At 37.6% G+C, this 21,836-nt stretch overlaps 3 protein-coding genes across 9 annotated transcripts; 1 reads left to right on the top strand and 2 right to left on the bottom strand.

Annotated features, from left to right (window-relative positions):
- Positions 1 to 1,762: 1,762 nt before the first annotated feature.
- On the bottom strand, positions 1,763 to 8,433 carry LOC131334741 (magnesium/proton exchanger). 4 transcript variants are annotated; one of them, XM_058369964.1, is made up of 9 exons: positions 8,286 to 8,433; positions 7,710 to 8,157; positions 6,135 to 6,310; positions 5,342 to 5,460; positions 5,054 to 5,211; positions 4,326 to 4,456; positions 3,690 to 3,906; positions 3,442 to 3,571; positions 2,283 to 2,818 (listed from the first exon to the last, which is right to left on the bottom strand). In XM_058369964.1, the coding sequence occupies exons 2-9, from the start codon at positions 8,134 to 8,136 to the stop codon at positions 2,521 to 2,523; spliced, it is 1,656 nt and encodes a 551-aa protein (XP_058225947.1). In that variant the 5' UTR covers positions 8,137 to 8,157; positions 8,286 to 8,433; the 3' UTR covers positions 2,283 to 2,520. The 4 variants fall into 4 exon arrangements, with proteins under 4 accessions (XP_058225964.1, XP_058225947.1, XP_058225973.1 ...); XM_058369990.1 differs by having other exon boundaries at positions 3,442 to 3,465; positions 3,522 to 3,571; positions 7,710 to 8,406; XM_058369973.1 differs by having other exon boundaries at positions 5,054 to 5,070; positions 5,122 to 5,211; positions 7,710 to 8,388.
- A 2,694-nt stretch (positions 8,434 to 11,127) lies between these two features.
- Positions 11,128 to 15,158, bottom strand: LOC131336230 (bidirectional sugar transporter SWEET17-like). 4 transcript variants are annotated; one of them, XM_058371992.1, is made up of 7 exons: positions 15,043 to 15,158; positions 14,883 to 14,919; positions 14,536 to 14,746; positions 12,113 to 12,274; positions 11,759 to 11,878; positions 11,445 to 11,528; positions 11,128 to 11,373 (listed from the first exon to the last, which is right to left on the bottom strand). In XM_058371992.1, the coding sequence occupies exons 1-7, from the start codon at positions 15,074 to 15,076 to the stop codon at positions 11,302 to 11,304; spliced, it is 720 nt and encodes a 239-aa protein (XP_058227975.1). In that variant the 5' UTR covers positions 15,077 to 15,158; the 3' UTR covers positions 11,128 to 11,301. The 4 variants fall into 4 exon arrangements, with proteins under 4 accessions (XP_058227975.1, XP_058227994.1, XP_058228004.1 ...); XM_058372011.1 differs by having other exon boundaries at positions 14,536 to 14,726; positions 15,043 to 15,112; XM_058372021.1 differs by having other exon boundaries at positions 14,536 to 14,726; positions 14,883 to 14,938; positions 15,039 to 15,096.
- Positions 15,159 to 17,782: 2,624 nt separating this feature from the next.
- On the top strand, positions 17,783 to 21,424 carry LOC131334709 (outer envelope pore protein 16-4, chloroplastic). Its single transcript, XM_058369897.1, has 6 exons — positions 17,783 to 17,963; positions 18,043 to 18,094; positions 18,227 to 18,258; positions 18,343 to 18,376; positions 19,935 to 20,002; positions 21,006 to 21,424. The coding sequence occupies exons 1-6, from the start codon at positions 17,904 to 17,906 to the stop codon at positions 21,138 to 21,140; spliced, it is 381 nt and encodes a 126-aa protein (XP_058225880.1). The 5' UTR covers positions 17,783 to 17,903; the 3' UTR covers positions 21,141 to 21,424.
- The last annotated feature ends 412 nt before the right edge of the window (positions 21,425 to 21,836 follow it).

Here is a 21,836-nt window from a genome sequence, read left to right as displayed (position 1 = left end):
CATTGCTTTGTTATGGTCTTATGTATTGCGACGATTTGTTTAATGCCTTTTTCCCTTTTTATCAGCTTCAATTGTGGTAAAGCCAATAGCTGGGAGTGCATATGATCTAAACGCTTTCTCAACCTTTAAATGGCTCATGCAAGAATCTTAATTTGAAACTCGGTTATGTGTAAAATAGGAAAACAGTGAACATAAAAGGCACTAAATTCCACTCTAGTATCAGCCACGTCTCCACCCATATCTCTTGTGTTTGACCCATGTTATGGTATGCGTTCTAGGCTTTTACATTAGCCGGAAAGACATCTTCCTCGAATGCTAACTGCTCAATGCTCTCCGGGGGCGGGAAGGAAGAGGGAACGGGTAGGAACAGCAGAGGGAGTGGGGTGCTACAAGTATAGAAAAGCAGTGAGCTCAAACCTCCCATCCAAGTCTTGGGTACAAGTAGCTCACGTTTGCTAACTTTGGCCCTGTGTTTTCATTTGATCGGCAACCAAACCTGTATACTAACCCTGTTCATGCTAATTTATTCACCACAATTTTTTGGTTTTGTCCTTATTCAAAAAAAATTTACATTTGTTAGTTTTACGCCAAATTTTTATGTGATACGGGCGAGTAAGGATGAGAGGAACCGGAAAAATAAAAAATTATGACTTTTACACTAGTATTTTGTGAAATATCCAAGAAAAGGTCAAAAACTGACTTTTCGAGTTTTTATTTGGATATTTTCCAAAATACTTGTGTAAAAGTCATAATTTTTTACTTTTCAGGTTCCTCTCATCTTTACTCACCCATATCACATAAAAGTTTGCCGTAAAACTAACAAATGCAAAAAAAAAAAAATTTTGAATAAAGACAATCAAAAAATTATTTTGCATAAGTTAATCACTAACGTAAACAACCTATAAAATAAAAGTAGGAATGCGTTTTTCCATCATCGCTTGTGGAATCCAAAATCGACCAAGATATCATTAAATCTTTTCGAGAGAGCAAACCATCAAATAGGACCCACCGCATTAAGCTAGGATATAAATATTCAATCTTTGTGGGACCCATAATATTGTTTTGCCTCTTTTCCTCGTCAGATGAGATAGGCTAAGTGGGATCCGCATCAACAAATTTAGAAATGAGTATAACAAATACCGAGACTCACTTCATTTAGTTAGCATATAAATATTCAAGTTTTGTGGGACCAACAATTTTGTTTGGTTCTCCTCTCAGAAATAATTTCTCCAAAATTTGACTGTTTCGTCATCCGTGTTTTTTCGTCTTTAGTAATTTTTTGTCTAATTGTTTACTTTTTTTTTTACTTTTTGCATGTACATAACATACCTCTCTTCAAAAAGTAAAAGAGTTTGTTAAAATGTTAAAAAAATTTACTAAAGACAAAAAAATACACGAACCTATAGAACTTTTTTATCTCAAAAACTACAAACCAAACATTATTATTCTCTTCGTCCTCATTTGTTGGCTTCTTTAAGAGATTCCAACTTAATAAGAGGACACAATCATTGCATCTCTTATCATCTTATTTTTCATTTTTACTCTCCAATCATTCTATTTTCTTACTTTGTTAGTACTTCTCATTTATAAAAGGGCAGGCAAAAGTAAAAATTTATTTAATAGTGCCCATTTACTGTTGAAGAGGGACAATCTTTTTAAAACAACAAAAAGTGTTACTTGAGACCAACAAATGGGGACAAAGGGAGTGTGTAGAACATATTAAATTATATGTACATAACAATATATATTGGATCCCGAAAATATAAATTGATGATCACTTAAGGAAACCGATGGAAGCGATTAAGAATGATAATGAAGGAGATTGAATACACTGAATATTTCCAAACTAGTAGGATCCAATTGTCCCCCAAGTTTTCCCATAAACTCACACATACACCAATCACACAGAAGAAGCTGCAGTTGAGGTTTCAGGAGCATTAAAGAAGAGCCTTTGCTAGTGTGCCTTATCATCTCCCAGCCGTTGCTCAACTTACTTTCCTTGCCTTGTACAATCTGTGTGAGTTGAGCGATTGTAATCCTACTGCATATATTGAAATCAGTGGCCCTCGTGGATGTACCCCATTTTGAAGAACCACGAAAAATTCTTGTCTGTTTCTCTGTGATTGCTCCAATTCGTTGTGTGTGCGTGTGGTTCGCAATCTTGTTGCATAACAAGTGCTTCAAGGTTTATATAAGAGACGAAAAGGGATAGGATACATCACGACTCAATACAATACCCACAAGTAAATTAAAGATATTTGAGAAGCAAGAACACGGACAAGGACCATTGTAATACTACTTGCACTATTAAAGAAGCTTGGTCTAGCAATACATGTCCTTGAATACCATGAAACCAGTCAACGTTCTCTTTTTCTATTCATTTACTAATTCTATCACAATGGATGACCAAACCCTTGTATGGATTTTATATTTGAATCCTAGAAAGCTTTACAACAAAGCACTATCAATGAAAAGTAGGGGAAGTGAAACAAATAATATTTCAGGGGAAAATTGAACTCCTCAGATGATGCCTGAAACTTTAAGGGAGGACAGCACAACGAAAATCATCCAAAGCAACATGAAGTACACAAAAGTTACCCAGGCCCATAGCCTTGGCCCTCCAAGCTCAGCACCCAATGTTATTCGCCTAAATACCAGAACAACAATGCAGCCGGCAGAAGTAGCAAAGAAAACAAGCAAACAGAAGCTGAGCCCCTCGGCATTCTTGATCCTCAACGGTTCCTTATAGGCTATGTAGTTGTATGCTGTGTCAATGAGCCATGGAATGCCTATGCCCACATAAATGTTCACCGAATTGCTACAAAAGGAGAAATGAGGCAACAATATCAATTCAAAGTTCTTAACTAGGAGTATTTACTGCTGTTTTGATTCGTTTAATGTGGTCTGCTCTTGGGGTAGTTAGCGGCATGTGATTTCCGGGCAGGTTGGGAGTCGATTGTGATGCATTTCATTCGTTATGATGTTTTGTACTTTCTATGTTTTTAATCATTGTAATTTTACTTTGATTAATAAATTTATCCTTCTTTGCTGTTCAAAAAACAAACCAGGAGTATTTCCTCACTTAAGACGGATCTGAAAAGGGGAAAAAGCTCCCCCTCTACTTCTAAATAACGACATTTGTTAGTCCGACTCTGAAAATAGCATTCAATCCTTAGACTTGCACCTTAACCTTTTGTTTCGAGTTTACTGGGACTTGAACCCTGCAACACACCCTTCCAGGACAGTAGATGATGATACTCAAGCTAGTGACTGCTGGTAATGGGTTCGGTATGAAAACAACTTTGGGTTCAATATAAATGTCACTTAATGAGATTTTAAGATGAACACCACGCTCCAATGACTACAAGAAGTGAATTTCAAAGTGGGCCTAAGTTTTTACCAGTGTAGCAAGGATAACTGTAGTGGAAGTAAAAAATGAACCTGCAAGTGATGTTTGCTATAGCAGAGTCTGCTGTTGTCTGCCGTTCAGCAGCAATCTTGCTTGCCACTAAATCTGGCCACGAGGTTCCACTCGCCAATACAGTAAATGCTATCACGTAGGCATTTATTCCTGAAAAACCCGGGAAAAAATTGCAAATGAAGCACTTAAGTGCGATAGCTACATGATGGAAGTAATATTCATGGTGAACAAAGAAAGCTTGGGGGATTTATCTCCATTTAGGAGCAACCTGTGACACACGTAATTAGATCTGTGAGTTGGGTAACAATGTATGCTATCCCACTGATGAAAATTAGAGAGCAAATGAAGGCAATCCAGCCATGAGCTATTTGATGTGGAGGTACAAAGGCAAACAAAATTCTCCATGGTGCAAGGAGTGTCTGCCAGAAAATTCTCGCAAGCCTCAGGTAGATATTGTTCAATTTTCTCCCTTCTGTGCTATCCACCTGTTAAAAGAAATAAGAAATTATGACTACTTTCAACAGCTAGAATAGAATAGTAGTATAGTACAATACCCAGTGAAGTTTGGCGAGTCATCTACAAACTTTGTTCCATGATAAGGTGAATAAACAAAAGCGTGTTAATGATGCATTTGCTCACATAGAGGGTTTTTTTTTTTTTTTTGGAACAAGAGCTCACATAGAGTTGCCCTTGATTTGCAACCCTGTGGAATTCTCTTTTACTTAATCTAAACATTCATGTCTTCCTCCCACTACTATCAATTTATCATATATGGCAGGCAGTGTTTATCAATATAATCTAGGCAAATAGAGCAACCAAAACGTCCAAGTGAAGATGAGACATCTAATTCCAGTTTATAGGCTTTCAATGAAGACTTCAAAAACTAAGGTATGCAATACAGTACCGTGAACGCATCAACAAATTGCTGCTTCCAAATTAAGAACAAGTGGGATTGTACGACATCAATCTTTCTGTTCAAAGGTTCATCAGGGGCTTCAGCTAGATCATTACCAGGCACGCTCTGATACACAGGTCCTGCAAGTTATACTTTGAGAAGGGCTATTTAGATTTGACTGTAGCATGAAAAACAAGAGCCATACAGCAAACAGAGTTGAGCGTGTCACATTAGAACCAAACTCACGACATTTTTTTTTTTATGCTTCCTCTCAATCATCTTGTACCCACTAGCCACTATAAACATGAATCTGGTTTTCAACCTTATCTTGACTCCATTTCATGTTTTTCACAGCTTAATGAAGCATAAAATAGCATATATTAACTTTGGACATAGCTTAGAGATTGTTCTGAGTTTTTCAACATTCCTAGGACTTCATCCAAATCGTACCAAAGGTATAAAAAAAATTTATCGATACTTCTGCCATGTGCAAACCAAATGGAGCGATTTCTGGGGTTTTGATAGCTTGGAGGAAAACTTTTTGTGAAGCTATAGCGCAGTAGGTTTTGGAAATTTAGTGTCTGTCTGATAAGAAAAGGTACGATTTTTCCCTCCTTCCCTGGCTCTTCTACTGGAGTCTGGTAAGGAGTTGACTTTCCGCACCTCCAGTTTCCAAACCCTTTTTCCTCCAGAGATAAACAGTGTATACAAATAGACAGCTATCAATAACTGTTTACCTTCTCTTGAATGAATAGAGAAAATATCAACAATGGCTTTCCGTTCATCATCAGCAACTTCTAGTATATCATCAGAGTGTTCAACGGAGACACTGTTATCATGTTTGCATGAAGCAACCTCTTCTGGCACCCAGTCCTCCGGCCTCTCAGTTCTTGCACTGAATGCAAAACGGAATAAAAATTGCACATCAATTCTTTTACCAAGAATCTTAGCCAGTGATGCATGAACAAATATGCGTGCAATGCACACGTAAGCAAAAAAATAAACACAAGCAACTTAAATCATACATAGGAAGAGACAAATAGGGCCAACGCTTGTCCTGAGCATAAGCATGCATCAGCAGTAACCCAAACTGGAGCACTGTCAATAAGGATTCCCACAAGGTAACAATGTTTGGAGTCCACACCTGCAAAACAAGGATAACCTTTTCATTCCTAACTTGTTGATAGAGCAGCTACAGTAAGAAAAATTAGGGTGTCCTCATTTTGTGTTCAAAATTTTTGGGCTTTAAATGGCGAGTGCAAGGGAATGAAAATATCAATAGCAGATGAGTCCATTAAAAGAACTGATTAACTTGTTTCTATTAGGTAGTTCATGCAACATTTGTAGAAGATAAAACCATTTGCAGTTATACTATACACATATATGTTGAATGCAGAGAAAAATCTACACGGGAAACTAAATATTGACTTCTGGTAATGATTTAAGAAGCGTTTAAAGGAAGACATTAGCAAGATCATTTCGAGATCGTAGAGCTGGAAAATGTATATAGCGACGAGTTAGCTCACTTCACAGAAAGTCAGAAACCTTTGGTTATTTGTGTCCATCAGTTCTCTCAATGGGAGTGCACTCCATTATCCATATTTTCTTCCAAGGAGAGCTCCCAAAGTCGGGACTTGATTTCTATCATGAGTCGTGATATGGTGGTTATTGAATGGACATGTAGTGTCAAGCACCATGTTGTTACTGAATCGAAATATAGTGTCGAGCACCTGGAATGTTCTACAATATTCTAGAATAAAAACAAACAGTGGGTGAAACTAAGATGGCTTACTCGGGAGAACAGATATGAAATATCACCTCTATGATAATGTATAACCATATGTAAGCCCAAAAGGACCAAAAAAGCTCCACTAGCCATACTCCTAAATCCGATATCTTTTTCAACTCTCCAGCTTTTGGTACCACCACACAAACAGCATGGATGGGAAATAGGTCGAATGCAGCAGAACCCACAAGTGTTCCAGGACCCAAACCTGCTAATCAAGTGGATTTTAATATCTGGAAATACACGTAAACTTAATACCTAAAGGTAAGCTCTTTAACTAGTTGCATGTAGATTGTAAGCAAAACATAAAAGTAGCATGCAAATGTTCCCAGAAGTAATCAAGTTAGCAACCAAGTATTAATTTCAGAACGATCAATTTACATAAAAATAGTCGTGCTAACTGAAAGCAAAGCATCAAGACACAACTACTCACTGAGCAATCACCAAAACATGCAGACAGAAAGAAGATTACGTTCACATTATTAACCAAAACTTGAAAACATAACAGGTAATATGGAACCTTCTGTTTTTACTTATGTGTGAACAAGCAAATGTAGGCTGCTTTGGTACGAGTGTGCAATTAGGGTGTGTGTGTGGAAGCTCTTTCGCTTATCTTTGAAATCACATAAATATGCAACCGGGGTTACGTTTACGGCTCAATCAGTTACATAACCTTGTGTTCCTACATAATTCATACAAACCTAAGTAGCCCAGCAGGGCTGCTTCCTTGTTTATTGAGGGTGTCGCTGGAAGTTTTTCCACCTTTCTTCAATACACTTAAGACCTTAACAGCTTTTTTTTTTCCTAGAAATTCTCCGCAAATAAATTGTTAGACTACTTTCACAATTGTGAGTTAACACAAATTTGCCATACTATTCTAGTTTCCGGAAAGCATAACAGTATGTGAATCACCCATAGTCTTCTTCTGAATAAGATATGCTAATAACTGCACTCAGCGATAAAACTTAAATTCAAGAGTTAACTTGCAACAAACGTGTTAACTCTCTATCGCAAGATTGTGTACTCCAACCATTGTTTTCTCAAGAAAAAGATCCATGTTACATAGGTCTGGTACTCGAATGTACCAATAACAAATTTAAAACCTTGGTTGACATCTTGAAGTCATATCTTTCGTAAGAAGCACACATGTACTCAAATCCACTTTGAATTATGTACTGAGTAAACAGTCACGGATTGCTACACTAAGACATCTGAACAATCAGACGACCATGTAGTGATGTACAGAAATTCAGCCGGATTAGCTAACATCATTACATGACCATGCCATGTAGACAAGTAGATTTGCATCAATACAAGACAGTAAGTGGTTAAATCATCTTCATTAACTATGCTTCAATATTAAAAGTGAAGTAACAAAAACAATTGGACAGATTAATATCATCATTACACTACTGCTATTTAACTTTGAGGACAATAGAAAAGTCAGCTGGCATAGAATAAACGCAAGTACAATGCAATCACAAGTAGTCCAACTGTCCAACAACATAAGCACCTTTTTCCAATCTTACACCTTGAAGATAAGCAAAATTCATCTCTATGCTTGAATATCAAATCAATAAAGTGAGAGCAAGAATGAAATAACAAACCTCCAGCATACAAGTTCCCAATGTTTCGTATGGCGTCAATGGTAGCCAAAGAGATTTGGGGGAAGCTAGTCCCAAACGCCAACAGAGTGATGTCGGCAATTGTGTAATTCCACACCTTTTCTTGTCTAACCTCCTCACTATTTGTCAAAGGATCTATCTCCACCACAGTCCGGCTATGCTTAACAACAGCTTCCATAGACCGGAAGAACCGCGCAGTTATAGCTGATAATCCGATGAAACAATAAGCTAGACCAAGAAAATACAGAAAGGCCCGGAATCCATCCCCAAGGGCAGTTTCACCCGGAAAAATGAAGTAGTCTTGGCATAAGACATTGGAAATAGATGTGCTCTCAGCAGAATGGTTACGGACGGAGGCCATCGTCGTATTAGTATGCATTCCGAATTTTAGAATCACAGAATCAGTCATTGTGAAGTAGTAGTTGCGTACCTGGTAAAAGAATTAGCAGCGAACCAAGGAGTAAAACAAATAAGCCACGAAAAGTAGATTATACAGGTCGATTCCAAGAAATGTCGCGAAGAAAAGAATAGGATTAATGGGCCGACCGACCGACGTACCAGAGAGCAGGGGACGGCGGCGGCGAAATGTGAGGATCGCCGGTAGGTATCTAGATTGACGCAAGTTACGACGACCGACTTGGCCTCAAATTGGATTTCGATTTTCGTGGAATCTATTGGATCCCATAGTAGTGGAGTATTAAACTCTTTGTGATGTAACTCTTGCTCATTATCAATTGGCTTTGACATATATGGTATTAGAGCGGGTCCGTTCCATCTAATATTTTATAAACATTTTAAAATTCACACCCGTGATGACAGATCAGCGAAAAGGCTGCACGATGATAGGACCCAAAAAATGGTCACACGTGACAGACCTCAAACGCGACTGCACGTAAGGGGATGTTAAGGAAATGAATCTCACATTGCTTAGGAGTAAAATAAATGATCACTTAATAACATTTGAATCTCTCCACTCATCGCCAATTAACTTTGAGATGGATATAAAATTTCTACTATTATTGTTATCCAGACAGACAGACGCAAGGTCTTTTTCTAGGCGAGGTCTTTATTGTGGGTTGACACCCAATTTTGGCCAATCACTCGCAAATTCAAAGTTTGGAGCTAACATTGGACGACCCAAATTTTACCATATTTATCTCCGCGTCAGAACAAAAATTTTGACTGTGTTCGGCCCCAATCGAACATGTGAATTGGCCAAGAGTTCTTGTGGATCGGGACGAATATTGCAGTAGGCCTTTGTCAGCTGATTTGGCCTATAAAAGCCAACCTTGGCTTCACTGACGGGATCAAAAAAGAAAGAAAAGAAGCCAAAGCTCTCTCTCACAGTCCAAAACCAAATACCTCTCTCTCTCTCTCTTTTCATCCCAAGCCAAATGGCCGAGAGCAAATTTCTCATCTTCTCACCCACATAAAATTAACCTCCTTGTTTCTCCAGAAAGAAAACCAAAACCAAATTCCACTCCAAAACCTATAAAAAAAAAAAAAAAGAAAAAAAAAAAGAGCTTTCTGTCTCCACAGTCAAAAAAACCAAAAAACGTATCTCTCCAAATTTCTGAGGCCGAAGTCCTCTTAGTTTAGGTTCAAGGAAAAATACCTGATTCACACAAGTTCATCATATGTCAGAATTACACGACAACAATTATATAACTAAAAATAAGTACGAATCAAATTATGTGCTGTTTTTAGTTATATTTTTGTCTAGTTTAATTTCTGAGCACACCTCTATAAAAATCCATCACACAAGGTGAGAAAGATGTAATCCTACGCAAGGGTATTTCCCCCTTTCAATTCAAATTTTCAGTTCAACTCAATTGTTTTTTGTTACTTAGATTAATAACACAACAATGTTCTTTTCACTTAAAACCGAAAATAAGGTTGCAATGTTCGGATTACTGTTTTGCACCCTTATTTTGGTATAAATGAAAAGAAGATTGTTGTATTGAATTGAATAACCAAGGTGCTCTTTTCGTGTATATAAAGATGGCGTTGAAACTTAAAAGTACCTAGTGACCTTTTGTCGTGATAATGTAGCCACAATTGAGTCCCAGTGATTCTAGGTTTCCACAAGCCTTAAACACGAAAAGAGGACCGAAGGTCATTTAATCAATCAATAGCTCAATTGTACGCATTTTATATTTTATTTATTTGCCAAGGATTATTACTCGAAAAAGACCAACTTTGAAAATTAACTACTGAGAGGACGATGTGGGGTGCCTCACACCTTCCCCCCATGTAATAGTAAATCCCCGAATCTATCTTTGTTTTCGCAAACCCTCGAATGGGAGTCAATTACAAGCCATGTTTGAAAGAAGAATTTGCTCAAACGATAATATAAAAAAAGAGTTAAAATAGTTTTCTTCGCAAAACAGTTTTAATGGGTGACCTGACACACCCGAACTCAATGTTAGGTGGCGACTCTATTTTCAAACAACAATCTAAGTCACAGCTACAAACTCAAAATTCACAATTGTCGCATTTAAAAGTCATGATTTTGGAAGCGTTGCCTTTTTGCCCGAAAAAGTGGGTTGGGCGACCGCCGGTAAAAATTGGGGCGCAACATTGTGATTTTGGCAACACGATGTTAACGTGACTGATTAGTTAATGTGTTTTTTTTATAACTCGATGTTTGGGACATGTTGCACGCACCTCAACTAATTCTAAGGCCCCGAAAATAACGACCGGATATAATCCTAATGGCCCCAAAGTTTAAAACCCATGACCTCGTAGAAGAGCACTTATTAATTTATCACAACCACTTGATAAAACCTCTTTGTGATTACCACTGAAGTATTGTATTATACGTGGAGGGTGGTTAGGTTTTCAGAACCTCTGTGATCACATGTTCCCTCACTAGAAAAGGTGAATCATCATATCATAAATAATTTCAGATAAAAAACCATAGCTTCACATTATAATTTAAGATAAAAATCATACATTGTGAGATTATTTGTGCACTTGTCTGTTATAGTGCTTGTGGTTCTAACACCGTTGTTAATTGCTTTTTTGAAAGGTAAAAACTTATATTAATTAATCTTTGAAATTGTTACAAAGGTTAAATTAAAAGAACAAAAAGAATGACATCATATTTCTAAACACTATTGTTAATTAGTAATGGACGGTAAAAGATGCGTTTTAATAACAAGGTATTATATCATTTATTAAGTGAAGTTGATGGTGGAGATGCCTTTAGTAGCAAACTTATTTCCACTAAACTTGTCAATTAAGTTTAGTGCAACTTGTCTACTTCAAGTGAAAACACGACAGTGTACATGTTTTCTTTATTTTATTTGTCTACGAGTTTATGTCTTTAGCTAACTTGTTTCTACTAAATTTGTCCATTTAATTTTTAGTAAAAAAAACTTGTCTATACTCCTTTTAGTTTGGTGGAAACACAAACACCACTTAAATTAATTCCAAAAAAAATCGACTACTATAAGGTTTCAACACCGGCATTGCCCTGCTTCAAACTCAGAACATAACAACCCAACCATGAAATTAAGCCTAGCCCGAGAAATACATGGCTAGAAAGCCAAAGCAAACGACAAAGGAATTGTTAGATTACACTTCCAACGATCCAAAGTGGTTGATTTGATGATCGAAGACATAACACATCCGTCTTTTCATGCGAGATCATGAACTGGAATTGGAGATGAGTTGATCCTCCAAATGTTCATCGTCACCAGATATTGTTATTACTTTGTGGGAGGCCTTGGGTTTCCAGTAGATTGCATAGAGTACCAGCTGAGAAGTGCCAAGAAGAAATCCACTACCATTTGGAATCTACATATATATAGAGTCATCAAAGTAATTGATTCAGTTTGAGCTATTGATTGAGTGATTGACAATCTTGAATGACTTTTTACACGTACGGCATTGAAAATCCTTCCAAGAAGAAACCCATCTATGATTCGAGTTGTTTATTTTGTATACTTACTGAACCAGTACTCTCACTTTCGTTAATTTAACATGTACTAATATGTGCATTAATTTCAACTTAAATCAAAGCTTACTCCGATGAACCAGTCGCTTGTAAGCACCGCATAAACTGTCCAAACCCCTCCATTTATGAAAAGCATAAAGGAGAGAAGAAAGGGCATGTACTCCACGCTCTTTGTCATTACCACTGTTTTCTGCATGTTTCATCAGTAAATGGATCATCACATTAGAAAATTATCAACCTCTAATTATGTTCTAGTCGATCTCGTCGAATAGTTTAATTGAGAATGGAAAAAGGGTACAGGCCACGCGCATGCATAGATCCAAACACAGACCTCTTAATGGTAAGTTTGTGCTTGTACGGAGTAGGATTGATGTTAGTACGAGTATATTATAGTTTTTTGGGGGAAACGGTTCTTAGTTCTTACCATGGCTGAAAGAGGAGAAGCATAGGCGACCATACTAAAGCAAAGGGACAAGAACCCGGCCGCTTCAATTTGCTGCTCTGTATCCAACATCAGCTGAGTAACCAACACTACTGCTGCTGGAAATGCCACATCCGATACGCCAAACATTATGGCAGTCCTAGCCTACAAGATCAACGTACAATTATAGTATCTCATCAAGTACTATATGATCCAAAAGTAATTAACTATATGAGTACTATCAGAAGTTTGTACGATTTCAAGAGAAAATTTCAGAGTTACATTACCAATGAATATATATAAACCGTACAAAACGTTTTCTCAGAACTTTATGGTTCACTAAGACCACTACCTCACCAGGATGTTTTTGGGCCTTCAGGAAAGGCATAAATGGGCATAAATGGCCTAATGGTTGGTCAGCCCATCCATGGTGACAGGATCGTAACTCACCTTTACTCTTCTCCATTAAAAGGTGAGCCCACAATAGATAAGACCACAAACTGCTGTTAATAAGTCAATCTGGATCAAATGGTCCTTTGCATCTTGGGCCACATGACTTTGGACTTAAGGACCTGCTGGCCCTTGGGGTCGTCAGGGTGTTGTCCCACAATATTAACGGCATCGTTTAGGAGCTTGGAAAGGACCCTCCTTTTTCCTTGTTAAATCCCCGTTTGGGTGGTCAACTTCAATCAATGAATTATTAATATTTTGGGGACACATTTCGGATCCCATAAAAATGATTCAACTGGTCAATATTTTCAAAATATTTTTCTTACGGTTCCTACAAAAAATAAAGTTAATCCAATAGTGTCAAGGGTCTTAACACAGCCAAGTGAGATGTTTGTAGCATTTGCCAGCTATCATGAGGCAATAATTAAGATAGGTTTGATTCGTACACTGTTTGAAAAAATGTCAGTTCAAGGAAAGACAAGTATTGTACTACTGTATAAAATTATGTAACCCAGCACTTACCTCTACCAAATGAGCACATGTGTTTAGTCCATGTTTTGTTTTGCTTTTAGACGGGTAGGGGTGTCCAGGTCACTTTACGCGTATCTCAACTAATTTTTTCTCTATTCTTTCAAGACAGGTTATCCACGTTGAAACTAGAAAATTCATAATAAATTATTTTCTTGTGACCTGTTCTGAATAATTAAACTCTGATTAATTATGCAGAGAATAAATTCACCAAACAACCGGAGTCACTGGACTAACCCAAGCTGTCTCTGATTTTTTCCGAACGGTTATTATGGTGATTTTTTCCTAACGGTGAAGATGAAAGAGGGGCGCATGTGGTACTCCGTATTATGGCGGAGACTGGAAGACTGGGAAAAATTATACTATGCCCCAAGGGCATAGCCACGTGGTACCCTCAGGGCTTTCTGCACCACACATTTCAGTGGCCCCCATTGAAATGTGTGGTGGGCCACTGAAATGTGTGGTGCAGAAAGCCACGGGGCACCACGTGGCTATGCCCCGGGGCATGGAATAATCTCTCGGAGACTGGAGAGCACATGGCCCGGACATCCTGACAAACATTCTGACTAAAGAGGTACCGTAGTTGTTAAACGGTACATGACTTTTTCTGTTTGAAGATGGTGACAGTACACAATGCACATGTTTTAAAAAAACAAAAATAGGTGATCCATCAAATCATAGGCTCATATGTTTAAGTTTTCTTTTGTAGATCTTGATGGACAGACACAAATGTTTGTTCAACTTCGTTTGATTGAATCTTTATATTTTTCAAGATAAAACTAAGGAAATGATTTCAGACTAGCTTCTTTCATTACCAATGACATTCCACTTTTTTTTTTCTTTTAATGTGAATTTAAATAATAGTTCATACATTTTGTAAAAGTTTATTGCATTGATGGACAATTATACATTCACACAACTTTAAAAAAAAAAAAAAAAAAAGAGTTCCGTTAGTAAAAGGAGAGTGTGAAAATTATTTTTCTAAAAAAAACGCATATCCAATTTTATATCATCAACTAACACATCAAATAGACAAAAAGAACAATTGAAAGTGTTCAAAGGAAAAGACTTAAATTAGACCCAAAACACACATTCACGAAACCCAAGACACTACACTAGGCGGGGACCTTGTGCTTTGTGATTGTGGATATTTTGGTATGGTTCTAGCATTGTCGTTGTCCAAATAGAGCAGCATGTAAGTGAAAGACTCCAGACCATTTGGTACAATTCATTCAGTCCAATGTCTGCAGAGTTAAAAATATAGTATATATATTGATAACACTATAAACAAGTGAACAAACACATCCATAAACACACTCATGCACGTGCATGCACTCCAGCATTGCACGTGTTTGGGTTCTATAGTGAATGCGGGTGTGTTTTTGAATGTGGTTTTTCAAGGGGTTAGCTAGCTAGAATGATTGAAGGAGTAAATCCTACGTACATACCTTCATCCTCGGAGGTGAAAACATTAGGAAAATGATGATATAAGCTATCTCGGCAGCACCACCAAAACCATTAACGGTGGCCACCAGCACGCTGTCAGGCTTGAGTACTCCATAGTAAACCCACATATACGCATTCACCAACTTGCATATGTAGGGTATGCTCTCATAATCCCCTGTTGTTCTTCGCATCACTATTTCCCAAAACGTTTTCCTGGAAAAAGAATAAAAATAAAAAACCCCAAAACTCACATGCACATATTAATTCCCAGCAATCCCAACTTCTTCTCTAATATGGACATTATTAAGTTTGGTACCGACAACGACGAGTGAGTTTAATGAGTACTTACGCGGGAGAAAGATAGACTAGTCCGGTGGTAATGTTGCCTGAAACAAATACACATAGCTGCAAAAATGAGATACAGATTCACTCGACAATACGATCGAACATTTTGAACAACCAAATTTAAAAAAATGGATTGAAATTAAGTTACAAGTAGTACTACGTACCGAGCAAACCAAAAAGGAAAACTAAGCTCTCCATGGGTGAGAGATGGGTGCAAGATCAGATCTGGGAAGCAACTCTCTTCTAGTAGTGAAACTTGTTAGTAAGTATTATATTTGGGAGTCAACTCTACACGAAACTTCTTATAAGGGTGCCATCACTGTATTAAAGTGAGGATGTCTCTTTTTCGACCAATTTGCGATGATCCGAGCCTCTCAATGTGTTCAGAACGAGATTTTAAGAGTACTCGTGAGAAATCACCAATAAAAATGACCGGAATTGGCTTCATCCGAGCAGTTTTTATTTATTTTTTATCGAACGGTTCAAATAAAAACTGCTCAAATCAAGTCATTTCCAATCATTTTGTTTTTTGTGATTTCTCACGGGCACCATCAAAATCACGTTCTAAAGATATTGAACAGCTCAAATCATCAGAATTTGATCGAAAAAAGAGAGAAAATGGAACGTCCTCACTTTAATACAGTGAATGCGTCCTTACGAGAAGCTTACTGGTCAACTCTATATTTAAGTAAGTCATCCCGACAGTAGTTGGTGGTGTCAGTTCGTTAAATGATACTACACGTAACTCCACTTGTTTTACACGTTTACACCTAAGCGTTAATTGGATCGATGCTGCTATCCACAGGGGCTAGCTGGAGATAGCCGCCCAGCAGCCGGCTCCACCACAATTTTTTATGCTCTTTGTTTGTTTGTTTGTATGAGTATCTCATACACTTTCAAAGTATTCATGATATATAACTTAGAAAACTCATATTTATTGTTGTGTTTGGATGAGCTTTTTGTGTTTGGATGAGCTTTTGAGAAATTTTTTGGAGTTATGAGTGGAGAGAAAAATAAAGTAATAATTGAAAGTATGAGTAATGAGTTGAGAGAGATAGAGAGAGAAATGAGAATAGTGATTGGAGATAAAAAATAATAATTAGAACTTGGAAGTAGGAGTAATGAGTATTTTTTGAGTTGAATTTTTTTTTTTCAAAAAGGAAACCAAACAAAGCATTAAAAATTGGAATAAATTGAGTTTGGTCTTCATTTCAGATTATTTTAGGGTGAGTTTCGCGTTTGTTAGTTTTGCGTCAAATTCGTCTCAAGGAGAGGAACTAAAAAAAGTAAAAAGTTATTATTGAAACTCAAATTTCTTTGGAAAAAGCCAAAAAAATTCTGACTTTTTAAAAAATCTCTAATTGTTTTTATGACACAGTCATGAAATACATATAAGTATATATTGATGTTCAAATTACCAAATAAATGACCAGGATAAATGCATAATTTATTTAATAGTAACAAAGTAGATTACTCGAATTTCTTTTGTACGTACTCTTTTCATTATCACCAAATTATTTGATTTTGTAAGGGGAAAATGATTTTCCTTTACAAGATGGCCAGACGGGTAAACCAAACTTGGGATGGTCGGGCTTCGCCCGCCCCCTCTGTTTTCCAAATGAATGTTTTATATTTGATACTTACAATTTTTTACATATCCTTTTAAGTACATTAATTTTACTAATAACTACAATGTATTGCCCATTTTACAAGTTTTAACATTAAATTGCTATGCATGATACATGATTTTATAAATGGTGGAGTAGAAAAGACAAAGAGGAGAAGGGTCATATATATAATCGGTTGGTTGCTGGATGACTTGTTTGAAATGATAAAACAAGGTGGAGTCTCTATGAAAGAGAAAAAGACAAGACTGGAGGGAAGAGATGTCTATTTCCACAAAGGTGAAGTCTTCGAAAGAGAAGAAGAAGAGAGGAGGAGGGAATGGATGTCTATTTTCACCAGAATGGGTACTGTAGTGCGTATTTGGACCGTCCGTTTCTACGATCGATATTCAGATTTGCTAAAATACTCTTACCGGTCAGAATTCTGAACCATCGATTGCGAAAACGGACGGTCCAAATGCGCACTACAGGACCCCCGGTATTTCCACATCCTATTTTTATTGCTCCGGTGCTATGGTCAAGTATATTTCACATCACAATTTTCTCTTCCGCTATCAACACCGGTGGTGTCCATCATTTATTTTTCACGACTACAAATTAAATCAAGTCGACCGCAATATTGTTACACAATTTTGATATCGTATCTTAAGTCAAATACTATATATGCTAACTTAATCTGGTGGAAGTGTTAAATCTAATGCTCCTATTAAACTATGAGTTTACTAATGTTTCATTTGACTAATTTACTCTTCCATTTCCCTCTACACCCCATCATTTTTCCTTCTAAAATGACCTAACAGGCAAAATCACCTCCAAATATCTCACTTCCCCTCCACAATTAGGGGTGATAAAACGAGCCAAGCAGATAGCTCTTCAAGCTTAGTTTTGGCATTGCTTAGCTTGTTTTATAATACGAGCTGATCTCAAATGAGTTATAATCAAATCAAACATGAGCCGATTTCGAGTAGCTTGAATTTTTGTATACGTACATAATAAGCCAAACGAGCCGAGTAGTAACTTGCTCAAGCTTGGCTTGAAATCTTAACGAGCTTCAAAAAGAATATTCAAGCTTGATTTGATTATGTAGTAAACCAATCTTAAACAAATTTTTAACGAACGAACACGAACCCAAATCAAAGTAGCTTGGTTCGTTTAGCAGCCCGGGACCACATCCCTCAATCCAAACAATGCCAAAACTAGAGTTCCACTTAGCTCCATCACGCGTACATTGGGCTAAAACTCGGTGTTGACAAGACTGTCTTAAAGCCCAAATCAGGACGGGCCAGCCCACACTACTTATACTGAATCTTCACACTAGTTTTCGTACTTGCGAGTATCCTCCCAAACTTTCGATCATCTTCCCTATGATGATGAGAGAGAAGGAATGAAGGGAGAGAAAGATGGACGGCGAGGTCCCCTGCTCTTCTCTCGCCGTCGATTCCGTTCTACGCGTCGGAACGGTAAAACCCTAAACCTTTTCAGTTTCATTTTTGTTTTGCCTTCAATTGTAGAATGTCAAAAGAATGACTAATGTTTCAGGCCGGTGTAATCTGGGGACTGTGTGTGGGCCCCTACGATGCTAACAAGCGAGGTAAAAAAATTGAACCCTAATCGATTGTTTCATGTACAAATGTGTGCTCTATAGTTTAGGTTGTTTCTAAAAGAATTTGAGCAATGGTCCATTTTAAGTTGATTCTCGTGCTGTTTGCCTTTTCAAGTGCAGGCCTTACTGGTATTGCTCGTGCTTCCTACGTGGTAATTTATTTCCCCCTATTTAGTGGGCTTCTTTTGATGTTACTGCATGAATTCTCCAGTAATGCTTTTCGACACATTTTGCAGGCGAATTCAGCTGGAAGATTCGGCTCTATGTGTGGTAATTGAAAGGAAATCTTTAAATTAGTTTAGTAGTACATAAAATGTTCTCGATTGTCCAGTAATGTGACTTATGATTGTTCTTGTGAGTTGTGACTAGTATTTTAGCTTATGTAGTCGTGGACTCATGGCTACTAAAGCATTGGAACTGTATTCTATACCTCCATGACCTGCTTAAATGTTATCATCCTTGGAATCTTTTCCCCAACTCTTTGGAAACCCGAAGACTTTGTGCTCATTGGAACATCTCTACTAGAGTTCTTGGATTTGCAAATCTCTAACGAGGAGTTAGTATAGTTGTTTGGTAGCTTGTAGTAGGATGCTTTTTTTGTGTGTAAAGCAGTCTGTATAGTGGGTTTTGCACCCTGTGTTTTTGCAGTTTGGTTGGTTATAAAATGACACATTTACCAGAAAAAAAAAATGTTATCATCCTTCATGCAATCTTTTTGATGGATAATCACGAGTAATGGCGTAGACATGTGATGGTGGAATTCTGGTTTAGTTTCATTGGGGTCAGAGGATTGTACATACCTTATAGACAGATGATTCTGGCCTAGAATCAGGAGCATTTTAATGAGGGCCCATTTCTGCTAGTATAAGTAAATTTATTTATGTGGAACACTCATCACGAATAATATGGGACTAATTTTGAGGGTCTTCGCTACATAGAGCAACAGCCGTATCTCCGCTGTAGCTCAAATCAAATGATTTGTCTTGGCATGTTGTCTTGAATTTTTAAATTAAAAAAAAAAAAGAAAGACAGTTCACCTTGTTACAGCGTTACCATTTTTCGTGATCATTGGGTTATTACTTGTTAGCTATTACTTTCACTATAATGGTAGAGCACGAATAGCATTACCAAAGCTGTTTGTGAGATTAGATTTGATTGGTATGTCTGGCAGTAAGGTCAAGCATTTGTGGCCATGGAGGTTGCACTGACATCAGAATTGTTCCCTAATACTGGTAAGTGGTAACTGGTAAGGCATCTAAAAAGTTCATCCTATGCTCAACGTGCCATAGTAGTCTTTGAGCGGAGTTTGGAAAAAATGTGAACTTACTGATTGGAGGAATCGCGCTCAATCATTTTGCTAGTTCGCAGGGATGTGATGTTTGAAAAACGTCGTCCATTGCACACACAACAGGAGGTGTCATTTGTATTTGTGAAAACTGCAAGGGTTTTGATATACTGCTAGATAAGAGATCACAGTAACATTTGCGTAGCAACACCTCATCTGTTGAGTTGATGGGTTCTCTTATTCGCAATGTAAACATCAACACTGTTGTAGATTCGTTATTCTTATAATGTGCTCTTGGCACATTGAATTTCCTTATGCTTTTATCAATTCATTCTGGAGTCAGAAACTAACAGTGTTATGGAACTCAATAGCGTTACTTGCTGTTGTGATCAATACTTGACTTGTAGTGCAGTTAGATAGCATTCTAGAGTTGTTGCACTTTTCATTGTTTTCAACTTATATTTTCTTTTTGACTCATCCACACATCTTCCATCTCCTGTCTTACTGTTATTGACTAATCTCTAATGTTCCTTTTTATTTTAGGAGTGTTTGCTGGAGTCTTTTCTCTTACACGTTGTGGGATTCAGAGATATCGAAATAAGAATGATTGGGTTAGTGGTTTTTACTTCCCTTTCTTATTGATATAGTGTTATACTGTTGACAAGAGTTTCATGCTTGACACTATGAGGGCTGGAGTTGTGGCTGTATGGGCCAATGTGTAACAGACAGTGCACCCCTCCTCTTCTGAGGGTAGGGGATCCATGTGAGAAACAATGGTGCATGGCTGACGTTAAAGATGTATAGGTGGCATAATATAAGCACATAGAGCATGACCATTATGAAACCAGCCAACTAGGTTATATTTCTGATAGAACTTGGGGAGTTAAGAGTCAGAGATCATTCTCCTTTTCTTTTGAAGGTTCTTGATTTTCCTCAGTTGTCAAAGGTCTAAACACTTGTCCGAGATTGTTATTCGTCTCTATATGGGAATAACAAGTTAAAGACTAAGTAGCTTTTGTTAAGCAAATTAAGGAGGTATTAATCAGTCAACTTGACCTTTGAAGCATGAGAACGTAGATTCAATTTGAGCCTTTGAGGGCAACTGCTTCTTTCAAACAAACATTTACTCCAGTTTCATCCATTCCAGTTCCACCACATTATTTCTGTGGAACCTGGACCGACATTGTGTAGTGCCTTTCCCCCCCTTCTTTACGGAGTCACTTAGATTATCCACTTTGGCAGGCCAATAAAATGGTTAACCGAGATCTTGAGTATCAAAAGTTATTTCTATACAAAACATAAAGCGGTGGTTTCAGTCCAACGTGTATCTGTGAATAATAGGATATCAGCACCCTCCTTGCATCGGTCCTCAAAGTTTCCCACCATTCTGGGTTGAAATTGAATGGATGATTCCCTTGCTGGAAAGATTAGAGTAAGCTTTGTAACCCGTTGTTGTATCATTTTAGTCAGAATTTTATGGGCCATGGGATAACAAAAAACAGCTTGCTCACCTGTTGACGAGTGTTATGCGAATTTTTTCTAGGACAGACATGAAAACCAAGATTTCCCTTGGGTGCTTTCCGACCGACCAATGACATGACTTCACACATGCAGGTAAATGCTTTGGTAGCTGGTGCTGTAGCAGGAGCAGCTGTTGGTGCTGGTACCCGAAACTGGAAACAGGTTGCTGGGATGGCTGGTGTTATATCAGCCTTTTGTGCTATTGCTGATAGCTCCAGAACAAATTGAATTTTACTGCCTCCTTTAGAAGAAGGCTGCAGTGGAAAAACAGTAAGGGACAGATACATAACCCTAACCTTTTTTGTTTTGGCAGAGCGGGTTGTTTTTTATTCACTATATTGCCTTTCTTAATCTTCTTTCTTTCGCAGGAAGATTGTCATGAAATTATTTGAATTGTACCTCTCTTTTTTTGGGCTTCAGAATAGGGTGACTAAAACTAGACTTCTAATGCTACTGGAAAATACTTGCTTGTCAGTTAATTCAGTGAAGAGGAAAAATGTTGAATTTCTGTACAGAACTGTTCCACACATTTGGTTATGTATTTTCTCTACCCAGCAAACAGCAATAAGTGGAGGAGTATAAATTTCGGCACATAACCTAAACATGGCCTTTCAGGAAGGGTAATTTACCCCTTCCAGAGACTCTACCCGACATACCGCCACCCCAATTGCACTCAAAACTTCTCTACGTATAATCCCAAAACGTTGGTCTGGTGACCAACGCTTGGGACTTAAAGGTTTGTTGCTTCCTAGGTTTTAGTTTCGAAACTTCATAGGTGCTATCAACTCTTGTAAGATCAGTTCATCCTGGGTTTCGCATTGGGTTTAAAAAGTCTTCAACTAGTGGATTGTAGAATTGGTTGTTTAGGAATGAATTAGGATATGCGTAAGCTGGTCCAAAGACTCCAAACACCCCGATGTTTTA

The sequence above is a fragment of the Rhododendron vialii genome, chromosome 1a, assembly GCF_030253575.1.
Source record: "Rhododendron vialii isolate Sample 1 chromosome 1a, ASM3025357v1".
NCBI lineage: Eukaryota > Viridiplantae > Streptophyta > Magnoliopsida > Ericales > Ericaceae > Rhododendron > Rhododendron vialii.
Note: the sequence above shows the minus strand (reverse complement) of the source record. Positions and strands in the feature narration are given on the sequence as shown.